Here is a 23,522-nt window from a genome sequence, read left to right as displayed (position 1 = left end):
TGTGCCTCCGGGAGGTTATATGAAGGGCCTATCAGCGAGGATAGTCACTTTCTTGGGCCAAAGACTCATTGGCATTATTTACGACATTCAGACCTCCAAGATGAGCCTCTGTGATCGCGCTGTAAGGACCAACAGCAGTCTGGGGGCAGGGCTGTTTCCCAAGTTCTTCTTCCTGCTTGCACCAACAGGCTGTGAGCTTCCAAGTCTCTGAGCTGCAGGAGGCGAATGGATTGTGACATGGAGATGGCGTCGTGCAGATTGACCATCTTTGCCATTTGAATAATCAGCTTAGTGCGAGGTGAGAGTGCGACGCAGGGAGAGCACACTGTCAGCATCTTGTTATTACGCACAAAGGTCATCGCTTCAGTCCCTGACACTCGGCTTCATCTGATAAACTTCACTCACTCTTTGCTCCCCGGCTGTCCATTCACACACTGCATTAAAGCAGCACTCTGTGGCTCCAAATGTAAAAACGGTTTGGACAACGTGGACTTCAATACCCAGAAATCCTGTAACAAATTGATACTGTTGGCATCACAGCGAAAGAACCAGAGGATATTGTTTCGTTTTCAGTAAGGCCCAGATTTGTCACTTTCTGTGGGCGGGTAAACGAGCATACCAGGCAGGACAATCTCATTTTGGTCAAATTGTCTGAGTCTAAAGCATGTGTGACTGTAACATGTGATTTCTTTGTCTGTTTGTGTCTCTGCAAGGATTGATATTTATTGAGGACAGGATGTGGGAGGATTTATTTGGAGGTGAGTGCAAAACCTATCAATAGTTTATCATGCAGTAATTTGCCTGGAGGTTAGGTGTTTCACCAGAAAATTCATTTGTATCATTTTTATTTCAATTTAAACTTTAATAAATGCATAAAACGTGGTTGTATAATTGAAGAAAAATTGTAAATAGAGATGAATTTTCGGTGAGCATCAATACAGTTTCAGTCTCATAATACCACATTTAGTTTTAAGCTAATACATTACAAATAATAAAAAGCAATTACAAATAATGTGGTTTGAATCTAGTTTTTACTATTGTTATTCAGGTTGAGCAATTCCACAAAGTAGAAAGAATTGTGCAGGCATTTGTTAAAAAAAACACCAAAGCTTCCCTTCTGAGTTTATCTTATGCACTTCATACTTGCAGGGTTTTATGAAGATGTATTAACGTTATGAAGGGGCCGGCTTGGTGATCACAGCGAAACATGTTTTTTAAAGTTGGACTTCACCTTCAAGCCTATTTCATTCCGAAAAATTGTATTGAGAGAGTCTGATAATAGAAATTAATTGAACTTTTTTCGCTATTAATGAGAATGTGGCCACTTAGAAAAATAACTCCAAACTGGATCAAAGACCCTAAAACTGAATTACTTTTACACCATAGTTTGACTTCATAGGAAGACATTTCAGAGGTCTATACAAGGTTGAACAGGCATTCCAGCAAAAGCAAAGCCCTGACACATTCACGCTTCTTATCACTTTTTAGGGGGGTTTCATGAAGTGAATGCTTATATTTGTGGGCCATAGTAAATGTTTTGTCTACTGCAGAAGAAAAGGAAGCACAGTACATAGACGTTAAGGTCAATTTAAAAGAGTCAGCTTACTTCCTCCATCTCAGCCCTGCATAAAAACAAAATGTTCTTAAAGTCTGAACCAAGTCTACGCACAATCATATTGCACTTGAGACTTTCTAAATGGGACATGAAGCATTATGTTTTGTTCACAATAAATCTAAAATATGTTCTGCTACATATTACTTCAATATGAGTTTAAGAAGATCTCTTTTAAATTCAAACTATCACTTGCAGATGTTTTTCTGTCACAACTTTAAAAACGCTTGAATTAAACAACTGTCACATCTTATTTCTATGAAGCATAAATCCCTTTGGGTTTTCTAATTTGTAAGCAATTAAAAAACAGCACAATGGACGGTGAGAACTTGCAATGTGCATGAAAACATGAAAATAAATCATGAATCATGGCTTTAACTTTAGTAATGTTGAGTATCTTGAGATCAACGCGGACGCAATTATAACAAAACAAAACAAAACAGTGCAGTCCATATGAAACACTTTGGCAGTGAAGCAAATCACCTATTTCGGAAAGTAAAACCTCCGAGGTCTAAGCGAGCCACAGCAGCAACACTTTCACATTTTCCCTTTAATTATTGTAATCAAATACAGCAACAGAAACACAAATAGCCAAAGCAGTAAGTACAAAATCTCACCACAGAAATTGACTCCAAAAATAAAACCAGGAGCGGCTGTCATCAAAGCCTCTGAGAATGTATCGACTGAAATAAATCCCAGATGCAAGACCAGGCTTTGAAGATGCAATAAGGTCGGTGAGCATAAAATTACAATGCTGTCAAACCCAAAGTGACATTTTCCCCAACTAATACCAGAGGACAACAACTCAATCACTGCTGAGATGTCACAGTTAAGCCTAGGACCATAGACTGTATATATAAAGCCTAGGACAGACTTATTTATTTCCAAACTTTCACAAGGACTTCATCTTCAAGGCTCATTATGTCATCCAAAAGCCGACTAAAGAGACATTTAAGTGCTAAATGTTGCTTACGTTCGCATTCTCCTACTACCACTTTTTTAAAGCATTGATCAAATGTTTGATATTAACATTTGATCACCCAACAATGTTGGCCATAACAAACAAACCCATAGAAAGTCTCTCATCTCTAATTGCCCTTGTAGCCTCTTTAAGCTCATTGTTTTGGTTTTACAGCTATTTTACAACAAGGTTTCTTTCTTATTCAACTTGTTTCCCGGAACTCAAGTTCTTAATGAACAACCTTAGACAAACCCACTGCACACTTCCCACTAATCACCAAACACCTAAATATAACTTAATCCTAAAGACAACGAACTGTTTAGCAGAGACAAATATCCTTTTCAGGAGTTGGTGGAGACCAAATCTGAGCTAAAATAAAAATATAATGAAAGTAGCTCCATTACTGTTGCGTGTGTAAACAGGAAACTGGGTGTGTATTTTGTGATGGAAGTTGGATTAGGTGATGAATCGTGGGCTATAGGCGCACCACTGTAATGTAGCCGGGGAGCTAACTGCTAACTTGCTTGTCTGTCAACGTTAACTGTCATTTAGCTAGCTACATACCCTTGATAGTGCTGAGCTAGTTCAATCCATATGTAATAAATGTAAGAGGTGTAGAGTACGTGCTACCAGGGTTGGGGAGTAACTCGTTATAAAATTTATTATACGTTATCAAATGATGTTATCAAATTGAAAATCTGTCATTTTTTAACCACTAAATATTACTGAAAGAAAAATACGTAATTGAACCAAGTTACTAAAAAGCTGGTGATTACAAAGGGGGATTATTTATTTACATTTTTTTTTATTTTGTTGCCCAGTTCCAATCTTAAATTCAAGTTATATTGAAGTACCTATAATACAAGTGTTTTAGTCTTAAAATATTGTTGTTTCCAAAATATTATACAAAATATCACTTTTGATTAACTGTTCATTCTTTTTTTGATTAATATAGTGCATTTCTTTTTGTTAATATTATAATTTGTTCTGCTGTTTTTTAGCCTTTGTTATTTCTATATACAGATACAGAGGGAGTCATATGAAATGTCTCAGGGTGAAGCAGCAGAGTGAAGCAGCTGTACCTTGGAGATGAGCTCGTCGTGGTTGGCCAGGTGCGCCCGGCAGTGGATGCAGCTGTAGGTGCGGTGGCAGCTAGGCAGGTAAGCCTGGAAGGTCTTTGACTTGGTCATCTTCACCATGTCAGTGGGGCAGGGCTCCTCGCTGGTGTCCGGGCTGGCACTGGAAGAGTTGCAGCTCTGCTGGACTTGCTGACAGAAGAAGCACTGGAAGATGCAAGCCAAAGCCGCCGTTGTTGTGGAGTGGGTGTGTGGCACGCTCCACACAAACACCACAGGAGAAAATCAAACCTGCAGGGCCAAACGGAAAAGAAAATGTGGTGAGAGACGAGTCCCATACTTTCTATTTTTAGAGCTCATTACTTGTATTGCCTTCCCAATATTAAACTCTGCTTGTTCCTCAGAAGCAAGCATTTGATCTATTATGTGATCACACCCGCATGTTGTTGTCTACCAACGGGGCTGTGCGATGATGCAACCTAATATTATGACACGCCAAACCAACCATTGTTCGTGTAAAGCCACAGAACGCGTTTCACTTGATCACAAACTACTTTTTATTTAAAGTCTACATCAGGAGCATCAGGTTTTTCTGTTTGTTTGCATGACAGGAAAAGCATGTTTTTCACAAAATCTCTTTAAAGCAAGACAACTTCATTCACTTCAACGTTGTGTTTTATTATAGTAGGCTGGGGAGGCTGTAGCTCAGTGGGATAGGGCGCTGAAATTTGAATCAGGGGATAGCAGGTTCAAACCCCACTGCATGTCGTTGTGTCCCTGAGACACTTCACCCCAAATTGCTCTCGAGAGGATTGTCCACAGTATTGAATATGTAAGTCGCTTTGGATAAAAGCGTCTAACAAGTAATGTAATTATTATATTATTATTGGGATCTGTGAATCACTGTATTTAAAGTACAATTTTAGAATTTATATTATCATGTTTATTCACAATTATTATGGCATGCAATATAATAACAAATATGTCCTTGAACTGTTGATAATTACTAGGGCTGTCAGTCGATTAAAATATTTAATCGCGATTAATCGCATGATTGTCCATAGTTAATCGCGATTAATCGCAAATTAATCGCACATTTTTGATCTGTTCTAAATGTACCTTAGAGGAATATTTTTCAAGTTTTTAAAACTCTTATCAACATATGAGTGGACAAATATGCTTTATGCTAATGTTTATTATCATTTGAACAATGACAAATATCCTCATGAATATTAAACAACAACCTCTGAACATTACAAATATTCGCCTCAATTCAACCTGGGGCCCGTACTACGAAGCTGGTTCAACCTAACCTGGATATGTTTGAGTTAGCCGGTTGGCCTAATCCAAAACATACGCGCTCTCGCTAAACGGTCCTACGACGCTGGTTATCAAGTGGATCGCTCAAGCCAGCCGTTTCCTATCTAGTTAGGTGCGCGTTCACATGAAAGGGGTGGTATTTGGAGCATTCGACCAATCACAAACATGGAGAAGCCTACTGACAGCGCAGCGTCATACTTCCTGAATGAAAAGTGAACTTTACTACTAGTCAAAAATGAAGAAGTTAAACTTTAAACATCCATGACTTAAACACTTTATCCAGGATAAAAGCCACATAGGCCTGCAAGGTGAATACAGCTGGCAAAAGAAAAAGTGTTTGAATGCATACTTTAACAGGTTTATGATATCAATGCCCCGTCTAAAACACGATCTGACTTTAATTACATTTGTCTCGAGTGTTTCGTCAACTTAATGTGTTGCTTAAAATAATACTTCTGCATACAGTATGTGACACTGTAAGTGTTGCACGGCCAGATACGGCTCAAGAAGCTGACTCAGATAAGGAGATATATGATACATTATGATGTGATATGAATGATAATGGGACACATCGACGTCTGCACTCAGTGTACTTATGTTGTGGCAGATATTTAAATAAGCTTTCTTAACGCTAATGTTATAATAGTCAGATTGCTCTGAAGATGGAGGTGATATTCTATTAATGTTCACGTTGACACAGTCGGTGATTTTTGCCGGCCGTCTTTCCTGCAATGGCAGTTTTTCTGTATTTCCTTTCTCCTGCAATATGACTTGATCGCTTTAAACTCCGCACACTGAGCTCTGATTGGTCAGCAGGCGGTGCTTTCACTGAGTTGATCTCTTAGCCTGCAACCTAACCTGCTCCCGACCAGGTTAGCCGCTAAGCATAAGTTATCATGGAGATCTAGCCTGCTAAAAAGAGAACCAGCTTCGTAGGACCGGAAAGCCGGAGTTTTCCCTGAATTTAGCCGGCTAAGCGAAAATCCTGCTTCGTAGTATACCCCCCTGGAACCTCTCTCATACAATAATACAATACAAATGGTGTGTGTGTGTGTGTGTGTGTGTGTGTGTGTGTGTGTGTGTGTGTGTGTGTGTGTGTGTGTGTGTGATCATGATGGATCGTTGGAGCTATGTTAAACTCAAGGCATATGCTAGTCTAACGGGAGCTGCATGGACGCTGCAATCATGTTGCGCACTATCCGAGCTGAGTGTGCTGACTTTTCGTACAATGTCCCACTGTCTGGCTTCCTGCATTAAGTCAAGTGCTCGGCGCAGTTGTGGCGAAATGTCGCTCTGTTTTCATTTAAACAGCTCCATATCCGTTAGCGCAGCTAGCTAGCACCAGATGCTAACAACAACAATGCACGTAAGGTCTCTCTCTCGCTCGCTCCGGCCACACATACACACACCCTCCCGGTCCTCCCGATGGCCAGTCGGTGCCTGCCGGTGAGCGTGGAAGTGTGGTCTGCCGCAAGCGGGCAGCAGGAGCGGGGCTGTCAGCATCAGCTTGTAGATGGTATTTTAAACTCGATGCGCTCTGAAACTACGGGGCGGACGAGGAAAAAAAAATACACATGCGTTAATCGCGTTAAAATAATTAGTGGCGTTAATTTTTTTTTGCGTTAACGCGTTATTAACGCGTTAACTTGACAGCCCTAATAATTACACAGGAAACACTACAGTACATCGAGACATCAGTTTAACAAGATGTTACTTATGGTACTTGTTTTGGTAGCATCAAGCTATCAATTGATATGTGCTAGGTTTTCTAATCAACCAGAATACATGTATTTATTTATTTTATATTTGTAGTTTGGGCTATCATTTCTATCAATTATCCAACACACTCTCACTCCCTAAGCGTCCAGGAGCGACGTTTGGTCAGTGTCCGTGGCGTCCAGTTGTGCCGCTCCTTCAGCGTCATAAAGGGACGCAAATAACTTTCAACTGATTGCAATGTATTCCCATCTGCGGCGGGATTTGACGCTCATGGAAGCACGGCATTCGTTTGTGTCGGCTGCCCTTAAAGGCAATGTGAGCGTCCATTCCCATTGGATAACGGAGAATTGTAAACCCGGAAGTAAGTATTCCTCTTACTGTCGATTGATTTTACAGTGATATCTGCACTACTCATCGACTAAAAAACACCAGATTATCCTTGTTAATTACACAACATTGATTGGTTTAAATTGTGTGCAATGCTTTTGTATTTTTCCCCTTCGATTCGGAGAAACAAATGTTTTTTCTGAGTAAAGGATGGCAGAAGACACTACAGAATCCCCAGCTATCGTTTGGACTACACCATGTGCTCTGTTTGACAAACCCCGTGATAGTCCTCAAGCTCTGTGATTGGAGAGTGTGCTCCGAGGGTTACGCCGATGCTCGAACAGCACTTGAAATGGGATGGAACCATGCACGGCAGACTGTCCAAAACTGGATTTGAACGGGTCCACCACGTCCCCCCTCCCCCACCCTGTCCCCACTCCCCCACCCTGTCCCCAGAACTACACATGCTGGCTATTCTGTTTCGCAACATGTTCTCTATCTATGGCACGTCTCTACTGGGAGTTGTAGTTTTAAAAGACGTTTTCGTATTTCCCATAATAAGAAGTTGCCAGTATTAAACTGTGTACATCCCTGGAGGTTTAGGGGATAGGAAACCCTCAAATTTAAAACATATAATTAATAAATGGGTGAAAATTGCTTGTGCCCATAATGGGCAGCATTAATATATATACACACATGCCAGCTAAGGTCAGAAGAGCTTTATTTAACAGCTGGTCTTATGTTTGTGACCCCTATTGTTAATTGATAACATTACATTACATTAATTGATAAGCCTGAAACATGCACTTGTCAAGGTTCAGAGGCAACTTTTGCAAATATGGCAGTAGCCATAGATCAGCTTAAAATAAGATATACTTTATTGATCCCAAGTTGGAACATTTGCGTTACATCAGCATGTGTAACAGTTGTAAATATGCCGTGGTGTTTATTTGTAAATCATTTAGTATAATCACACAAATTCTGTGTTTTATATTTAACAATTCTGTGTTCTTTATTTATTGATTGTTCAATACCTGACAAGGCCGGAGATGAAATATCTACATACATCTTATAAGAGTATAATACATTATGCATAATATCAGTTAAAATAAGTGCTTCAACATAGTTAACATTGCTGGAGGTATGCACAAATATTGATAGATGTCTTGTAATGCACTATTGAGAAACCTGCGACCCAAGTTTTTCATTCAATGCAGAACTACACCATAGTTGTGTAGGCCTATATGATATGTCAATAAACCTTAGAAAATCTTGAAAGGGATGTGCAAAATAGTCATTATATACAGTCTTTAATTAACTATTAGTAGAGAATAACGAGTAATGAATATACTTTATAGGGATCCTATTAATATCTAATAATAAAAATAATGAAATTAAATAACATGCTTTAACCACTAGGTGTCCCTTTATATCAGCTGTGCACCTTTATGGTGTAAATACAGCCTATCTACCAATTGGATCAAATATAAAAGTCAGCTGAATTAGTGTTGATACTGCAAGGAGACGTATTGTGTGAAAAGAAATGTAAGATGTTGTTTAATGGCTGATATATTTATGATCCACGTCACGTTTTCAGTTCCTCATGTTTGTCTAGAAGTCTTCTCATCAGGGCTCTATAAATACAGAACTACGGCAGATATGTAATATTTAATGCAGCCGAACTGTGTATTACAATGCCGTTATGTGATGACTTTCAAAGAGAAAAGCAAGCACACTCGGAATAAAGTATTATTTAAAAAAAAGTTTTCGGTCTGTTTCCGGTATTTGTTAATGACGATGTGCTGTGAGATGTGAGACTGGAATTGCACAGGGGGAAATAACGTAGGCTATCTTTAGATGCGGATTTTGTTAAACTAATATGTTTGCGCTGTGGACCAACACTATACATTGACGGGGAAGGGGGTAGCAATAAAGATAACACCATTAAACAGTTACACAACATAACAGAAATAATATCGATAGCAGCGTCCCTAGCAACCACCTTGGTAACAATGAAAACGTCGTGATTTCCTGAAGTAATCTTCGTAATAACTAGCAAACTAAAGATCATGGACATCCACTGCACACATAATCTGAAATAACAACTCATATTTCTCGCATCAAATGACATCAAAACGCATTTTAATGGCCAAACTAACTTTAAAATTGGCATTTTCCACCGAGAATAAAACGAAGTTCGGCCATGTTTTCTTTTTCTGCAGGGAGAAATTTGAAGATCACGTGACATAGACGCCAGCCATTGGAATGAATAGTGAAAAAAACGGGGTTTGTCAAACAGAGCACATGGTGTAGTCCAAACGATAGCTGGGGATTCAGGGTAGTGTAGTGTCTTCTGCCATCCTTTACTCCGAAAAAATATTTGTTTCTCCGAATCGAAGGGGAAAAATACAAAAGCATTGCACACAATTTAAACCAATCAATGTTGTGTAATTAACAAGGATAATCTGGTGTTTTTAGTCGATGAGTAGTGCAGATATCACTGTAAAATCAATCGACAGTAAGAGGAATACTTACTTCCGGGTGTACAATTCTCCGTTATCCAATGGGAATGGACGCTCACATTGCCTTTAAGGGCAGCCGACACAAACGAATGCCGTGCTTCCATGAGCGTCAAATCCCGCCGCAGATGGGAATACATTGCAATCAGTTGAAAGCTATTTGCGTCCCTTTATGACGCTGAAGGAGCCTAGGAGCGTCACAACTGGACGCCACGGACACTGACCAAACGTCGCTCCTGGAAGCTTAGGGAGTGAGAGTGTGTTGCAATTATCATGAACAGATTGTACTGTTCAACTGTCAGAAATCTTTTGGTTTGTTAATAACCCCCGTGTTTGGAGAACTACGTGCAGACTACAGCAGCGAGTGCAGTTCGTCAAGTTGAACCAGGAGGACAGTCTGGAAAGTGTAACTGATGTCCAACCCAAATAATTGGAGTTATAACTTTGCTGTTTGCCTTTGTAGTCCTTTACAAATGAGATTGGCTAACCTCTGGGTTTGTTTACGGACTGTCGGATCATCTGCTCGTGTTTCTGGCCCCGCCGGACTCCTCTTTAGTGTCCTCGTTCCCCGATCTCTGCAGAAGTGTTCAGGTCCTCTACTCCAGTGAAAGTTCCAACTCTGCAGTGAAGAAACAAGAACATATATAAACATACATAATGTACTATGAGAAGTACACATTTCAGAATCATATACATATCACTGGATTATAATTATTGATGATTTAATGGCCTCACTTATATGATGATTTAATGAATTTGTATATTGCTTAATATAATATATCAATAATAATATTTTTGGATGATATATATTTTGTTATTAATAAAAACATTTAAAGTACCCCAATATATTCCAGCAATTTTTTTACTCGATACAATTGTCATCACTTACAGAAACCCAAATTATAAAACATGTGATCCAAGTTGTATACAAATGGAACATGATTTGATCAAACGCATACACAACAAAACAGGGGAGACAAAAAGCACACAGAAAAATACAGCATAACAGAAAATACTGTTATAGAAGCTTCCTCATGTTGTCAGGCTGAGATGAGTTTAATATGCCTGCAGGGGAGTCAGGTTTACAATAACATCTATTCAGGCGTACAAAAAAATACTGTGTTTCAACACACAACATGATTTACTGTCGAAAAGCAAAACACTTTTAAACCAACATTAACATCGTCAGACACATTAGGTTTTATCCAACCTATTCATATAATATATTTTCGCTCCCTCCTTTAATATGTATTCTACCCTTTAAGACCCTTATCATTTATCTTGTTTATTGACTTATCAGATTTGTTTGTGTGTTTGCGTCCGTTGTTTAGAGGGTTATGAAACCTCAGCTGTCAAAGAAAGTGTTGTCCCTGTAAATATGTGTTTGGAGATGTAAGCTGTTAGTGTCTTGTATCCATGTTATCATCAAATCATAGCTTTAAAATCGTGTTGATGCTGCTCTGATCTTTATGGCACGACTTTGATTTTGGTGAAACTGGATCATATTTCAATTGAAAAAATGTGCCCCTGCTTTAGTGCCGACCTGTAGCATGCGAGTCATAAAAATACAATTTGATGAACTGATTGATAACGCTGCATTATTAAATAGTTGGCCACTTGGGGGCAGCAGAAGAAGCTATAAAAAAAAGATAACATAAAAAGTGCTGCAGGAATTATTCCTAAAACCTCATACAAGCTCAGTGGCTAACACAACATTTTAACATATTCTTTTACGACATAAAATACGTTAGTTAATTTACCCACTTTTAATTTGGAAGCTTTTATGGGTCTTGGAATAGGCCTGGCTAACAATTATTACATTATTATTACATTACTACATTGCATTTAGCTGACGCTTTTATCTAAAGCGACTTACAATAAGTGCGTTCGACCAACAAAATACAAACTTGAAGAAAACAGAATCATATAAGTACATCAGGTTTCATAGAGCTAAAACATTTCAAGTGCTACTCAACTGGCTTTAGGTAAGCCAGTCCTTTATTAGTATATAAGTGCTTTGTTAATAGTTCTATCGCTCGAAGTGGAGTCGAAAGAGATGAGTTTTCAGTCTGCGCCGGAAGGTGTGTAAGCTGTCCTGATGTCAATGGGGAGCTCATTCCACCATTTTGGAGCCAGGATAGCAAACCCACGTGTTTTTGCTGATGGGAACTTGGGTCCCCTTCGCAGCGAGGGTGCAGCGAGCCGTTTGGTTGATGCAGAGCGGAGTGCACGTGCTGGGGTGTACGGTTTAACCATGTTCTGGATGTAGGAAGGGCCAGATCCATTCGCAGCATGGTACGCAAGTACCATAGTCTTGAAGTGGATTCTAGCAGTTACCGGAAGCCAGTGGAGAGAGCGGAGGAGCGGCGTGGTGTGGGAGAATTTAGGAAGGTTGAAGACCAGACGAGCCGCTGCATTCTGGATGAGCTGCAGAGGTCGGATGGCACATGCAGGTAGACCAGCCAGGAGGGAGTTGCAGTAGTCTAGGCGTGAGATGACGAGAGCCTGGACCAGAACCTGCGTCGCTTTCTGGGTCAGCTGGGGACGTATCTTCCTGATGTTGTAAAGCGTGTATCTGCAGCAACGGGTTGTAGCAGCTATGTTTGCAGTGAAGGACAGGTTGTTATCTAGGATCACACCCAGATTCCTTGCAGTCTGAGTCGGGGAAACAATAGAGGTGCCGATGTTGATTGTTAGGTCAAGAGTGGGACAATCTTTTCCCGGAAGGAAAAGCAGTTCAGTCTTGTCAAGGTTGAGCTTGAGGTGACATCCACTGAGAGATGTCAGCTAAACAAGCAGAGATGCGTGCGACGACCTGGGTCTCTGAGCGGGGAAAGGACAGAATTAATTGGGTGTCGTCAGCGTAGCAGTGGTATGAAAAACCATGCGGGCTAATGACAGATCCGAGCGAGTTTGTGTACAAGGAGAAGAGGAGGGGACCAAGAACAGAGCCCTGAGGGACCCCTGTAGTTAATTGACAAGGGTCGGACTCCGACCCTCTCCAATTAACCCTGTAGGTGCGGTCTTTGAGGTATGAGGTGATGAGGGAAAGTGCAGAGCCTGAAACTCCAAGTTCTTGGAGAGTGCGAAGGAGGATCTGATGATTCACCGTGTCGAATGCAGCAGACAGGTCCAAAAGGATGATGACAGAGGAGAGGGAGAATGTTTTAGCAGTGTGCAGTTCCTCAGTGACAGCAAGGAGGGCAGTTTCTGTGGAGTGACCTGCCTTGAAACCAGACTGGTGCGGATCCAGAAGGTTGTTCTGATGGAGATAACAGGAGAGTTGTTTAAAGACAGCGCGTTCAAGTGTTTTAGACAGGAACGGGAGTAGAGAGACAGGCCTGTAGTTTATAACATCAGACGGGTTGAGAGTGGGTTTCTTTAGGAGAGGGTTTACTCTTGCCTCCTTGAGACTGTTTGGAAAGTGACCAGAAGTTAGAGAAGTGTTGATGAAATGGGTGAGAAATGGTAGAATATCAGGAGCGATAGTCTGAAGGAGGTTTGAAGGGATAGGGTCCAGAGGACAGGTGGTAGGGCGGACAGAGGTAATGAGGGTAAGAACCTCACTTGGAGAGAGAGGGGGAAAGGAGGTCAGTGTGTGGGTGAAAGGAGGGTCTGGTGACCAGGCGGTGAGTAGAGGTAAGTCAGAAAAAGAAGAGCGAATATCATCAACCTTTTTTTCAAAGTGGTTAACAAAGTCGCTTGACGGAAGGGAGGAGGGGGAAGGGGCTTTGGGGGGGTCCAGGAGGGAGGATAAGATGGAAAATAGTTTCTTGGGATTGGAATAGGAAGATTGGATCTTATCTTGAAAGAAAGTGCTTTTTGCCTGAGAGATCGAAGCAGAGAAAGAGGAGAGGAGAGCCTGATAGGTTAGGAGGTCGTCTTGGTGTTTGGATTTCCACCGTTTCTGCTCTGCTGCCCGAAGGACGGTTCTATTAGCACGCAGTGCGTCATTTAGCCAGGGAGCAGGAGGGGACTGACGAGCCTGCCGAGATGTGAGAGGACAGAGAGAGTCCAGAGAGGATGAGAGAGTAGAGAGGAGAGTTTCTGTAGCAGAGTTTGGAGGCAGAAGTTGGAACGAGTCAGAGGAAGATAGGGCTGAGAGCACCGATGAGGCAAAGGTAGAGGGGGAGAGGGAACGAAGGTTACGGCGGACAGGTGCAGGATGAGAAGAGATTAGTTTGTTATGTTTGGAAAGGGGTAGAGAGAATGAAATAAAGAAGTGATCGGATGTGTGGAGCGGGTTTACAGAGAGGTTAGAAGTAGTGCAGTTCCTTGAGAATATGAGATCAAGGACATTGCCAGCTTTATGAGTTGGTGGGGATGGAGACAGTGAGAAAGCAAAGGCGGTTAACAGAGATGTTAGTTCATCTATCTTCCCTGTCTGGAGGTTGAAGTCTCCGAGAAGTACAGCGGGAGGACCAGTTTCAGGGATGTGTGAGAGGAGATGATCTAATTCCTCCAAGAAGTCCCCCAAGGCGCCTGGTGGACGGTAGAGAACAACAATGGTTAATTGTATAGGATGGGTTACTGTGACGGCATGGAATTCAAAGGTGGAAGGAGTGAAGTTAGGTAGCTTGAAGAGGGAAAAGCTCAATTTGGGAGAGAGCAGGAGACCAGTGCCACCTCCTCTGCCAGTGGGTCTGGGTGTATGGGAGAAGGAATATGCTGTGGAGAGAGCTGCTAGGGTGGATGTGTTGGATGGAGTAATCCACGTCTCAGTGAGAGCAAGGAAATCCAGAGACTGCAGGGAAGCGTAGCCAGAGATGAAGTCGGACTTAGGAACAGCTGACTGGCAGTTCCACAGGCCGCCTGTAACTAGATGTTGGATGTCAGTGGAGCATGTGGGATAGACGAGAGCAGGCCGGTTATATCGATTACGAGATACACGGGGCCAGTGATAATTGCGAGAAGACACATGAACAGGAATGGAGAAAATACACATGATTATAGCATGAGGGGCTAAACAACCAAATAAAATAAAACACCAGCGATACTTAGTTCAATCAAAGTAGGATTTGCCTCCTCTTTGCCACCCTCGTGACTCGAGCAGGACTCTATTGTCGTTGTCAGTCTTACTCCAGCAGGACTCTATTGTCTTTGTCAGTCTTCGTCTGACGCTCCAGGAAAGTGCTACCTAAAAATGGACACCTGATTGCTGAGTTCTCACAGCTGTGGGGCCACGCCCCTTTAATTAGTTAACTCTCTGCAGCTGGTGGCCCTCAAAAGGAAATCTAGACTGGCTCCCTCCTGAGTTGCTATTGTGTCTTTTCAGTGGCCCAATGGTTTTACAATTACATTAAACCCTAAGTTATAAAGTTATGAGTTTAACCCTTAATACAGTTACACCTACTCAATAAAGCTCTTTGTATTCTACAAATGTTTAAATCAAAGTTAACCCTAGCAGTCAGTTAGTTCAGTTTTAAGGTTTCAGTCAAATTACTTGTCCCAAGTTTCTGCCTGACAGATACTGTAGCGGTTTTGAGATTTAAAATCACAATTTCAGTCAGATCAACTACAGAGCATTTATACAGAGTACACACACTGAAACAGAGAAGTCTAAAGACAGAATGTTACTCACACAATTCTAGAAGTCACCAGTTGTTATCCTGTCAAAATCGAGTTGCACAAGTGACTACATGTGATTCCTTAACATCATCCCACTGCCAACAACTCTGTTAAGTCATGCATTCATTTGTATACTAACTTGTTGATGCCAGAGGTCAGAGGAGAAAGGCCAGACTGGTTCAAGTTGATAGAAAGGCAACAGTAACTCAAATAACCACTTGTACAACCAAGGTATGCAGAAGAGCATCTCTGAGCGCACAACACGCTGAACATTGAAGCAGATGGGCTACAGCAGCAGAAGACCACACCGGTGCCCCTCCTGTCAGCTAAGAACAGGAAACTGAGGCTACCATTTGCACGGACCATAGAAGATTGGAAAAATGTTGCCTGGTCTGATGAGTCTCAATTTCTGCTGTGACATCATCTCAAACTGGTTCCTAGAACATGCCAATGAGCTCACTTTACTCTAATGGCCTCCACAGTCACCAGAACTAAATCCAATAGAGCACCCTGGGGATGTGGTGGAACGAGGGATTTGCATCATGGATGTGCAGCGGACAAATCTGCAGCAACTGCGTGATGCCATCATGTCAATATGGACCAACATCTCTGAGGAATGTTTCCAGCATCTTGGTGAGTCTATGACATGAAGAATTAAGGCAGTTCTGAAGGCAAAAGGGGGTCCAACCTGGTACTAGCAAGGTGTACCTAATAACGTGAGTGTATATTAATATATATATATATATATATACACACACATACATACATACATAGAGTGAGATGTTAATCACTTTAATGTAAAGGCAGTTTAGAAGTCAAGTATACTGTGTATTGCTAATATGAGTCGCAAAACTATAAAGTAAACAAGTAAAAAGGACAACGTTAAAAAAGGTAGTGAAGTAGAAATATAAAGTATCATATTATGAAAATGCTCAAGGGAAAGTACAAGTTTTTCAAAATTGCAATTCAGTACAGAATTACAGATTGCATCCAATTGGTTACAATGTACACAATTGTTACCTGATACTTCTGTAAAAGAGTATTTTTATTTATTTTTAAAAAACTAAACATTGTCCAAAAAATGGCAAGTGTATACAATATGGGAAAACTACCTATTGTCTTTGAGTAGACGACAACAATCACCCTGCAGCATCCTGACAGTGAAAACACAACAGGCTTCAATGCAGAAGTTTCCAGTGGAGCTCAATAAACTGCAACAGCACTGAGAGACACAGAACAGCAGCCAGACAGAAAACAAAGAGCTTCCGCAACGCAACAGGAAGCAGCCCTGACCTGAAGCATGGCTGCCCTGTAAACACAAACATATTTACACAACTTGGACTGCCCAAGACAGGAGGAAATCTGTCAGACTGACCCTGTGGCCCCCAGACGAGACATATTTACATACATGTACTGTATAATCTGCACAGGTGCCAGGGCATAATCCCTGAATGAACAGGACACAATCCCCTTCTGAATTAGCCACACACACACACACACACACACACACACACACACACACACACACACACACACACACACACACACACACACACACACACACACACACACACACACACACACACACCACACACACACACACACACACACACACACACACACACACACACACACACACACACACACACACACACACACACACACACACACGTTTGTTTTGGTCCCTGTAAAGCCAAGTTGCTCACTTCAGTTCATCTGTCAGCCCATGGTCTTATTTGTGTTAACTTTGTATGGTCTTACTTTATCATTTACTGTATGCTTCTTTGAACATTATAGCTGAAAAAACGTTTAAAGATTCCTTGAATCCTACAAAACATTTTCCTGACACGAGAATTCGTGATTCTTTTGTTACAGGCTTCCTCGTCACATGGTAGACCACCAGCACTACATTTGGGATTTCAACGATGTTTTCTTTATTGGGGTAAATCAAAAGAGTATTTTAGGGGTAATGTAAGTCGAGTCGACAGTAACACAGCAGGAACAGCTGATTTACAAACTGAGCGAGGTGAAAACAAAGAGCACACTGCGTGTCTGGTAACCATTAACAGGAAGAAGTGTCCAGACAAAGACTCGCTCAACACACCACTCTATCTACCCCTCAGAAAACAGCACATTTATCCCGACATGTAATTATACCAACATTATTATATTCCATATAAGTTAATTATTTCACGGCAGGCTCGTGCAGCCCCCCCTTTTCTAAAATGTGTTTATCCCCAACAAAGAGCAGCATCGCGAGCTCTAGTGCAACAGTGTCTGTGAATCCAGCACGACACCAGAACCAGGCTTTGCGGTAGACATGAACCTGATGCGGTACTCACCACCTGGGTCGGTTCGGAGCAGAAAGCAGCTGAGTGGAAAACTGCTTGCCGAAGAAAGACAGAGGTTTTTTTTCAGTTTGTTGTTTTTTTTTTAAGTTGAATAAATAATTGTCGCCTTCCCGGGCTGTGGTCCATGTGTGATGCTGCCAGATGGGAACTTATTGTTGTGTCCTTTAGGTGCTGACGGATCTCATTTTTCACAAAACGGGCTTTTGTTGTGTCTTTTGTGTGCGTAATGGACTGGCTCGTTACTTTGGTAAGAAAACGTCACCACGTGGGAGGGAGATGGAGCTTTGACTGACAGACAGGGCTGACCAATGGGTGGTTGCGCAGCCTTCAGGCTCCCGTGGGAAAGATGGGAACCAGGAAGAGATTAGCATTTAGGTGGTAATACATGTTTTTAGTCTTTTGTTTTTTTGTCTGGAGTTAATCTAATGTTGTATTAGGAATGAATATCATATTGAATGTGTTTTTAAGCATTTTCAACTTAGTGCAAATCTTCTATTAAAATGTATTGCAACTTCCTAACATATGTAGGTCTACACAAACATTGCTTTATTACAATAACAATGTAATTTATATATGTGTATCGTGTGTGTAGTGTGAATGAGCTAGAGCTTATATTTCATTGGGTTGTAAAATTACAAATAAATACACCTTGAACTTTATTTGTGTGTTTATCTGTGACATTATTTTCGTGTCAATACAGTTAGTTACTATGTATGTAGCTGGTGTAGGCTATGTTGTTTTCATGATGTAGCCTACCTTTTATTGTTTTTGACTATTTCTAGCCTATTCTATAAAGTGTTGGTTATGACATATGTAGCCTATCGTTATTTAGTTATTAAGGTTAATAAAGGTTATTATTTTCCATGAAAACGTTTTTAGTTGAGGGACGGACTGGCCATTGGGAATACCGGGAGTTTCCCCGGTGGGCCGGTACCGATGTGGTCCGGTCGGACAATTCACTAGCACCCCCCTTGACAATTGACTAGCGGTACCGAGTTGGGCCGGTCGAGTTTCCCGGGCTGATTTTTAGTCCCAGTCCGCCCCAAGATACTATATTTTGGATGTTTAAGAAGCATTAGGTAGTTGACACCAATGTTTACTGCTTTAAAACATTTAGTCAAAAGCATCACATGCTAAGTGTTGATGTGTCAGAGGGATTCACTCAACTAAATCATTAAAATGTTGGGTCAAAAGCATTGCACGTTTTTATTATTATGATTTGACATAGCTGAAGTGCATATTTCCCATGCGGCATGAACGTGACTAACCGAGAGGAGGAGGGAGTGCGAAGCTACCCGGATGTGTAAATAAATACAAGATTAGAATATAAATCCGACTTCTTTCTCTATAGAAAAACATACCATGGTGGTTTGTAATGGTCAGGGTCCACCTAAAGCTCTTTGTATTATGTATGGGAAAGCCACCTTTTGTTTATTTACGTTTTTGGCACGTTTTTCACTTAAATGAGCAATTGCTATTTCTGTATTAATCCCACTGTGGATTGATCAAGTAGCAGAGTGGGCTCACATCTTTCAACAGATGGGATCCTGCCATGTTTTATAAGGATGTCAAAAATTGAAAAACATGCAAACTGAACACACACACACACACACACACACACACACACACACACACACACACACACACACACACACACACACACACACACACACACACACACACACACACACACACACACACACACACACACACACACACACACACACACACACACACACACACACACACACACACACACACACACACACACACACACACACACACACACACACACACACACACTACAGGTTAAGTTTAGAAATAGATCAATAGATGCCTCTGCCAGGCTATATATTTAGACCATTGAGACATAGCTGACGCTCTCATTTTTCGTTTACAATTTGAAGAACAAAACAGCAGCCTGGCACACACAACAACACCACCTCCTCCTCCTCCTCCTGCTGCACTGTTTGTCTCAGTACTGCATCATCCTGACATTGAACAGATCCATATCTGAAATAATGCCTAAATGCTTTAAGAATGACATTAAACGAATAAAATAACTCAAATTAAACACCAATCCGGTTCTTTTCTCCCTAACAGAAGCCTGCCCTCGTCCTTGCTGTCCTGGCGGCGAGCACGCGCTTCCGCTTCGAGACTACAGCCATAACTCATCATTGACTCTTATTCATTTCTTACTGCCATTAATGAATAATATGTTGACTATTGTGTTGCAATACTCCCCAAAAGAGTTGCTTCACCATATGGACGCATGTAAACAACATGGCACACTGCAGCTTCCCTCATGGTGCGCGCATGAGCGTTATGAAATCCATCCCTTTGACTGTGTTTTTGTCGCCTGTTCACGTGGCATCATAAGCCCCCCCAAAACTGACCGAGATCTGCATCCAGGGATATGATGATGGGGATAATAGCCCGAAATCATCATCCGCTGCAAGGAGAAGCACATCGGTGTTTTCATTGCTCTTGAATGTAGCGCAACTCGAGGATCAAATTGCAAAACGTGTCTCATTAAATAAAAGAGACATTGGCAGTATAATAAAGTGGGTTATTTTAGACCCACCGTTTTAAATCATGCTGAACTGTCATCCTAGAGGAGCAGGAATACATAAGAAAAAACGACAAAAATACCACTCTTAGAGTTTACAGAGAGTATTGTGCAAATGTGATTGTTACCAGAATGTTAAAATGGTTTTCCTGCAGTGAATAGTTGATTAGCCCTACATGTACATGCATCACAACAACACACAAGAAACCTAATCCTGCGATTAATGTAAGCTGTACAACACAAATACATAAACAGCAGGCTATAAATCCCCTTGTGCAACAGGAAACAAACATACAAAACAGATAGAAAGTCACTTCCAATAGACACAGTTTAAAGTGTCTGATGTGATATAACAGCAGGTATTACAGTCATTATTGTGACAAACGCACGCGTCTCCTCGAGCAGGTCACTGGCGCGGCACTCACCCCCAAAACACTTCTCCTTCCCCCTCTTGGAAACCAAAACAACCCGGTGAAGGAGTCGCTTCCTCCGCTGGAGCTGCAGGATATTATTACAAAACATGTAAAAATGATAATGACACCTTCACGGTCACATATAGCTATTGGGAGTCTGTGTAGTTTGCGCAACGTGCCAGTAAAAAGTCTGCAAAAACATCGATGGATCTTCACTGCGCTCTTGTGCCAAATAGTTTTGCGTAGAACCGTGAACAACTCGGGATTTCTCTGTAGGTCCGGTTCGAGTATAGTCCCATCCGTGAGGCGGGTCAGAGTGTGTGCATGTTGGAGCAGCTTGCAGCTCTTTGAAGGGGTTTAACCTCTATAGCTTCTCCGACATCAGCGGCAGGACAGGCCGAGCTGTCCCGTCTGCGGCCTTATTTATACTGAAATCCTAATCAGCTCCGTGATGCGCAGCGCGCTCTGAATAATGCAGACACACATTCACGACACCGGATATTTCAAAGAAGACTGTCTGCTCGGGTTTAAAGTGTTTATACTAGGATGGGGATTCATTGGGTGTGCTGGTTTCTGTCTAAAACAAATATCTAAAGTGCAGAATAAGGGCTGTTTCATTTCTTCTACCGGTGCTGCGTTTACGTGCTGCGGGACATAGGAGAGTTTGGAATGGAGCGCACAAAACAACAAATGGAACATGTCTGTCTGAACCATAGGTCTGAACATATCCAACATAAGAATCACCCCAAAGCACATTTGGGTTGTAGCCATTCATCACCACATCACAGGAATTCAACGAAAATAAAAATCAGCAACGCACTTAAAAATATGGTTTTAAAAAACGTCAGAATTCCTGTTGGTAGGCCTACCAACAACAAGGGAACATTCTAGGCCTACCTGTTGATGAGGGCTTTAACACATCTGGGTTTCTCTCATAGTGGATGGAGTAGATCCTTTTTCATTGGGATATTTTAGTTGTAGTCAAGTCTGGGTTATAGGCCTAAATACGAATCAACTAATCAGCCAAAGTAGATTACAGTTTGGAGTATGATTTAATTAGATATTAATAGTGTTAACTGTACACGTATATTTCAGGCTTAAAGGGGGGTTTGTAAACTTTCGAATATACTTTGTCACCAATAGGCCTACGTGGATATTTCATGTTTTTTTGTTATAACGATATAGGAGAAATCATGTAGGCCTATGCCATGTCAACAGCTGATAACCTGTTAAAAAGTCAATCTTCCCCCCTTATTATCGTGTGCTTCAGTATTCAACTTTTACTCATCGTGTATTTTATAGCCTCTTAAAGGTTAAACACTCCGGCTGCTGGGTGACTTTCAGCTGTTACTTCCGACCAAACAACTGAAAGCACGTCTTCATCTCTAACATATCTTATCTTTGTAGAGGTACTTGAAGGCATCAGCAGCCTAGCTACACAGCCGCTTCTACAAATAGCCACCAATCAGCGAGAGGGAGAATCTCGAGTCCGGCCCGATTCCAAACCTCTCAGCGAAGTGAGCAGAACACAACTCCAGTCATATTTAGTGGCGTTTCTTTTTTGTAGAACCTCTTCTAGTTTTCAAATATGAGATCCTTGGTTTTTGCAATCGGACTAATCCGTTGAGATTGAGGGCGGGGCTACACACCCACAGCCAATCAACGCAAGGCCAGACGCTCGACAGCGCGCTGGCGTGGCTAGTTTTGTTTTGGTTGTGCACGCCACTGATACGCGTGACAAAAGCCAGTTTCCCACAGCGCGCATGCGTGGCCGCATTAAAAGCACGTGGTCAAGAAGGGCAAGTAAACAAACCCCTTAAATCAATACAGTTGATTCTTTTTAAATATACATTTGTACTGTAGATGTATGATACATAATTGTCAGGGTTACAATCTTATTTTCAGAATAGCCTACTGCTCACAAATATATTATTATTTAATCTTGATTGCATTTCCTTAACTTTCTTATTTAACTGTATTTATTTTTTGTTTTTTATACAGCGTTTGTAAAGCAAATGGCACACATTGGTATTCATGTTTGTAGATTTAGCAGGTTAATTATTTGCTATTCTTTTTTAAAGACAGAGGATTACCCAACTGTGTCAACAATTTATTGAAAACTGAACCTTTTAATGTTTTGCAGGCAACATAAATTGAATGACATTATTTTATGAATCACACTGCTGAATGGACAAAGGACAGACTGCAGTAGATGTTATAGCTGGTACAACAGCGCCCCCTAGAGGACACTGTGGCATTCCACTACATCACACGTGAGTGAGATAGTAACATCTTAATTAACATTAAGGCTTGTTGTGCCATAGAGACACTATTATCTATACTACTATTTTCATATTTTGTTGCCAAAAGATAGATTATTAATTAAGAAGCATGCATCAAATATGAAAGATAAAAGTAGAAGTTCCAATAATTCATAATTCTTAGGGCTAGGGTTACTTGAAATTGAATTTACAGTTTTTCTCGATTGCTAACACACTAAAATGATACATAAAGCACAATTATTTTAACTGACACTCAAAGAGCAAAACATCGGCTCAAATCTCCAAAACTCTAAACACGTTTTCAGCTTTTCACACAATTTGCAAATCAACATGGCACTTTTTGCAAACCACTGCACACGTTTCTCCACGTGAGACACAGGCATCCAACATAAAGTCACGTGTTAGCAGGTTTAAAACACTGATATTCCAAATGCCTCACACATGGACCAATGATCAAGAAACACGTTCCATCTGACCAAACACCTGATAGCATAATTGTTGGCTCATCAATCAGGATGTTAGCACTATAAAAAGACCACAGGTGAATACTTTCTTACAGCAACAATGGAAGCCAACATGGAAGCAAGAGGAAGAGGAAGAGCAAGAGGAAGAGGAAGAGGAAGAGCTGGGCTGAGAGTGATATATCATGAATTATGCAGAGCTACAAACTGGTAACTAACCTGTTTTCAAGTCTAAGTGTCCGGATTACAGAGGCGACAGTAAATCGGCTTAGATTAGGCTGAACCCTCTGTCCAGCCTCTCATCGTCACACCATGGTTGATAACATTTCATTTCATTAGAGAGT

General features: G+C 41.2%; 1 protein-coding gene across 3 annotated transcripts in view; it reads right to left on the bottom strand.

Annotated features, from left to right (window-relative positions):
• Window positions 1-23,522, bottom strand: part of LOC117546419 (protein yippee-like 1) — a 46,321-nt gene extending 22,799 nt beyond the window's left edge. The window contains exons 1-3 of one of the 3 annotated variants that reach the window (XM_034216642.1): window positions 23,398-23,522; window positions 10,023-10,153; window positions 3,656-3,940 (exon numbers count right to left, since the gene is read on the bottom strand). In XM_034216642.1, the coding sequence (XP_034072533.1) occupies window positions 3,656-3,772 (117 nt within the window). In that variant the 5' untranslated portion in view covers window positions 3,773-3,940; window positions 10,023-10,153; window positions 23,398-23,522. Of the gene's footprint in view, window positions 1-3,655; window positions 3,941-10,022; window positions 10,154-17,444; window positions 17,788-20,447; window positions 21,005-23,397 lie in introns of those variants that run through there. The other 2 variants (XM_034216641.1, XM_034216640.1) reach the window with 2 other exon arrangements.

Source organism: Gymnodraco acuticeps, unplaced genomic scaffold (assembly GCF_902827175.1).
Source record: "Gymnodraco acuticeps unplaced genomic scaffold, fGymAcu1.1, whole genome shotgun sequence".
Classification (NCBI taxonomy): domain Eukaryota; kingdom Metazoa; phylum Chordata; class Actinopteri; order Perciformes; family Bathydraconidae; genus Gymnodraco; species Gymnodraco acuticeps.
The sequence above is the reverse complement of the archived record's forward strand: the minus strand, read 5'-3'. Positions and strand labels throughout refer to the sequence as shown.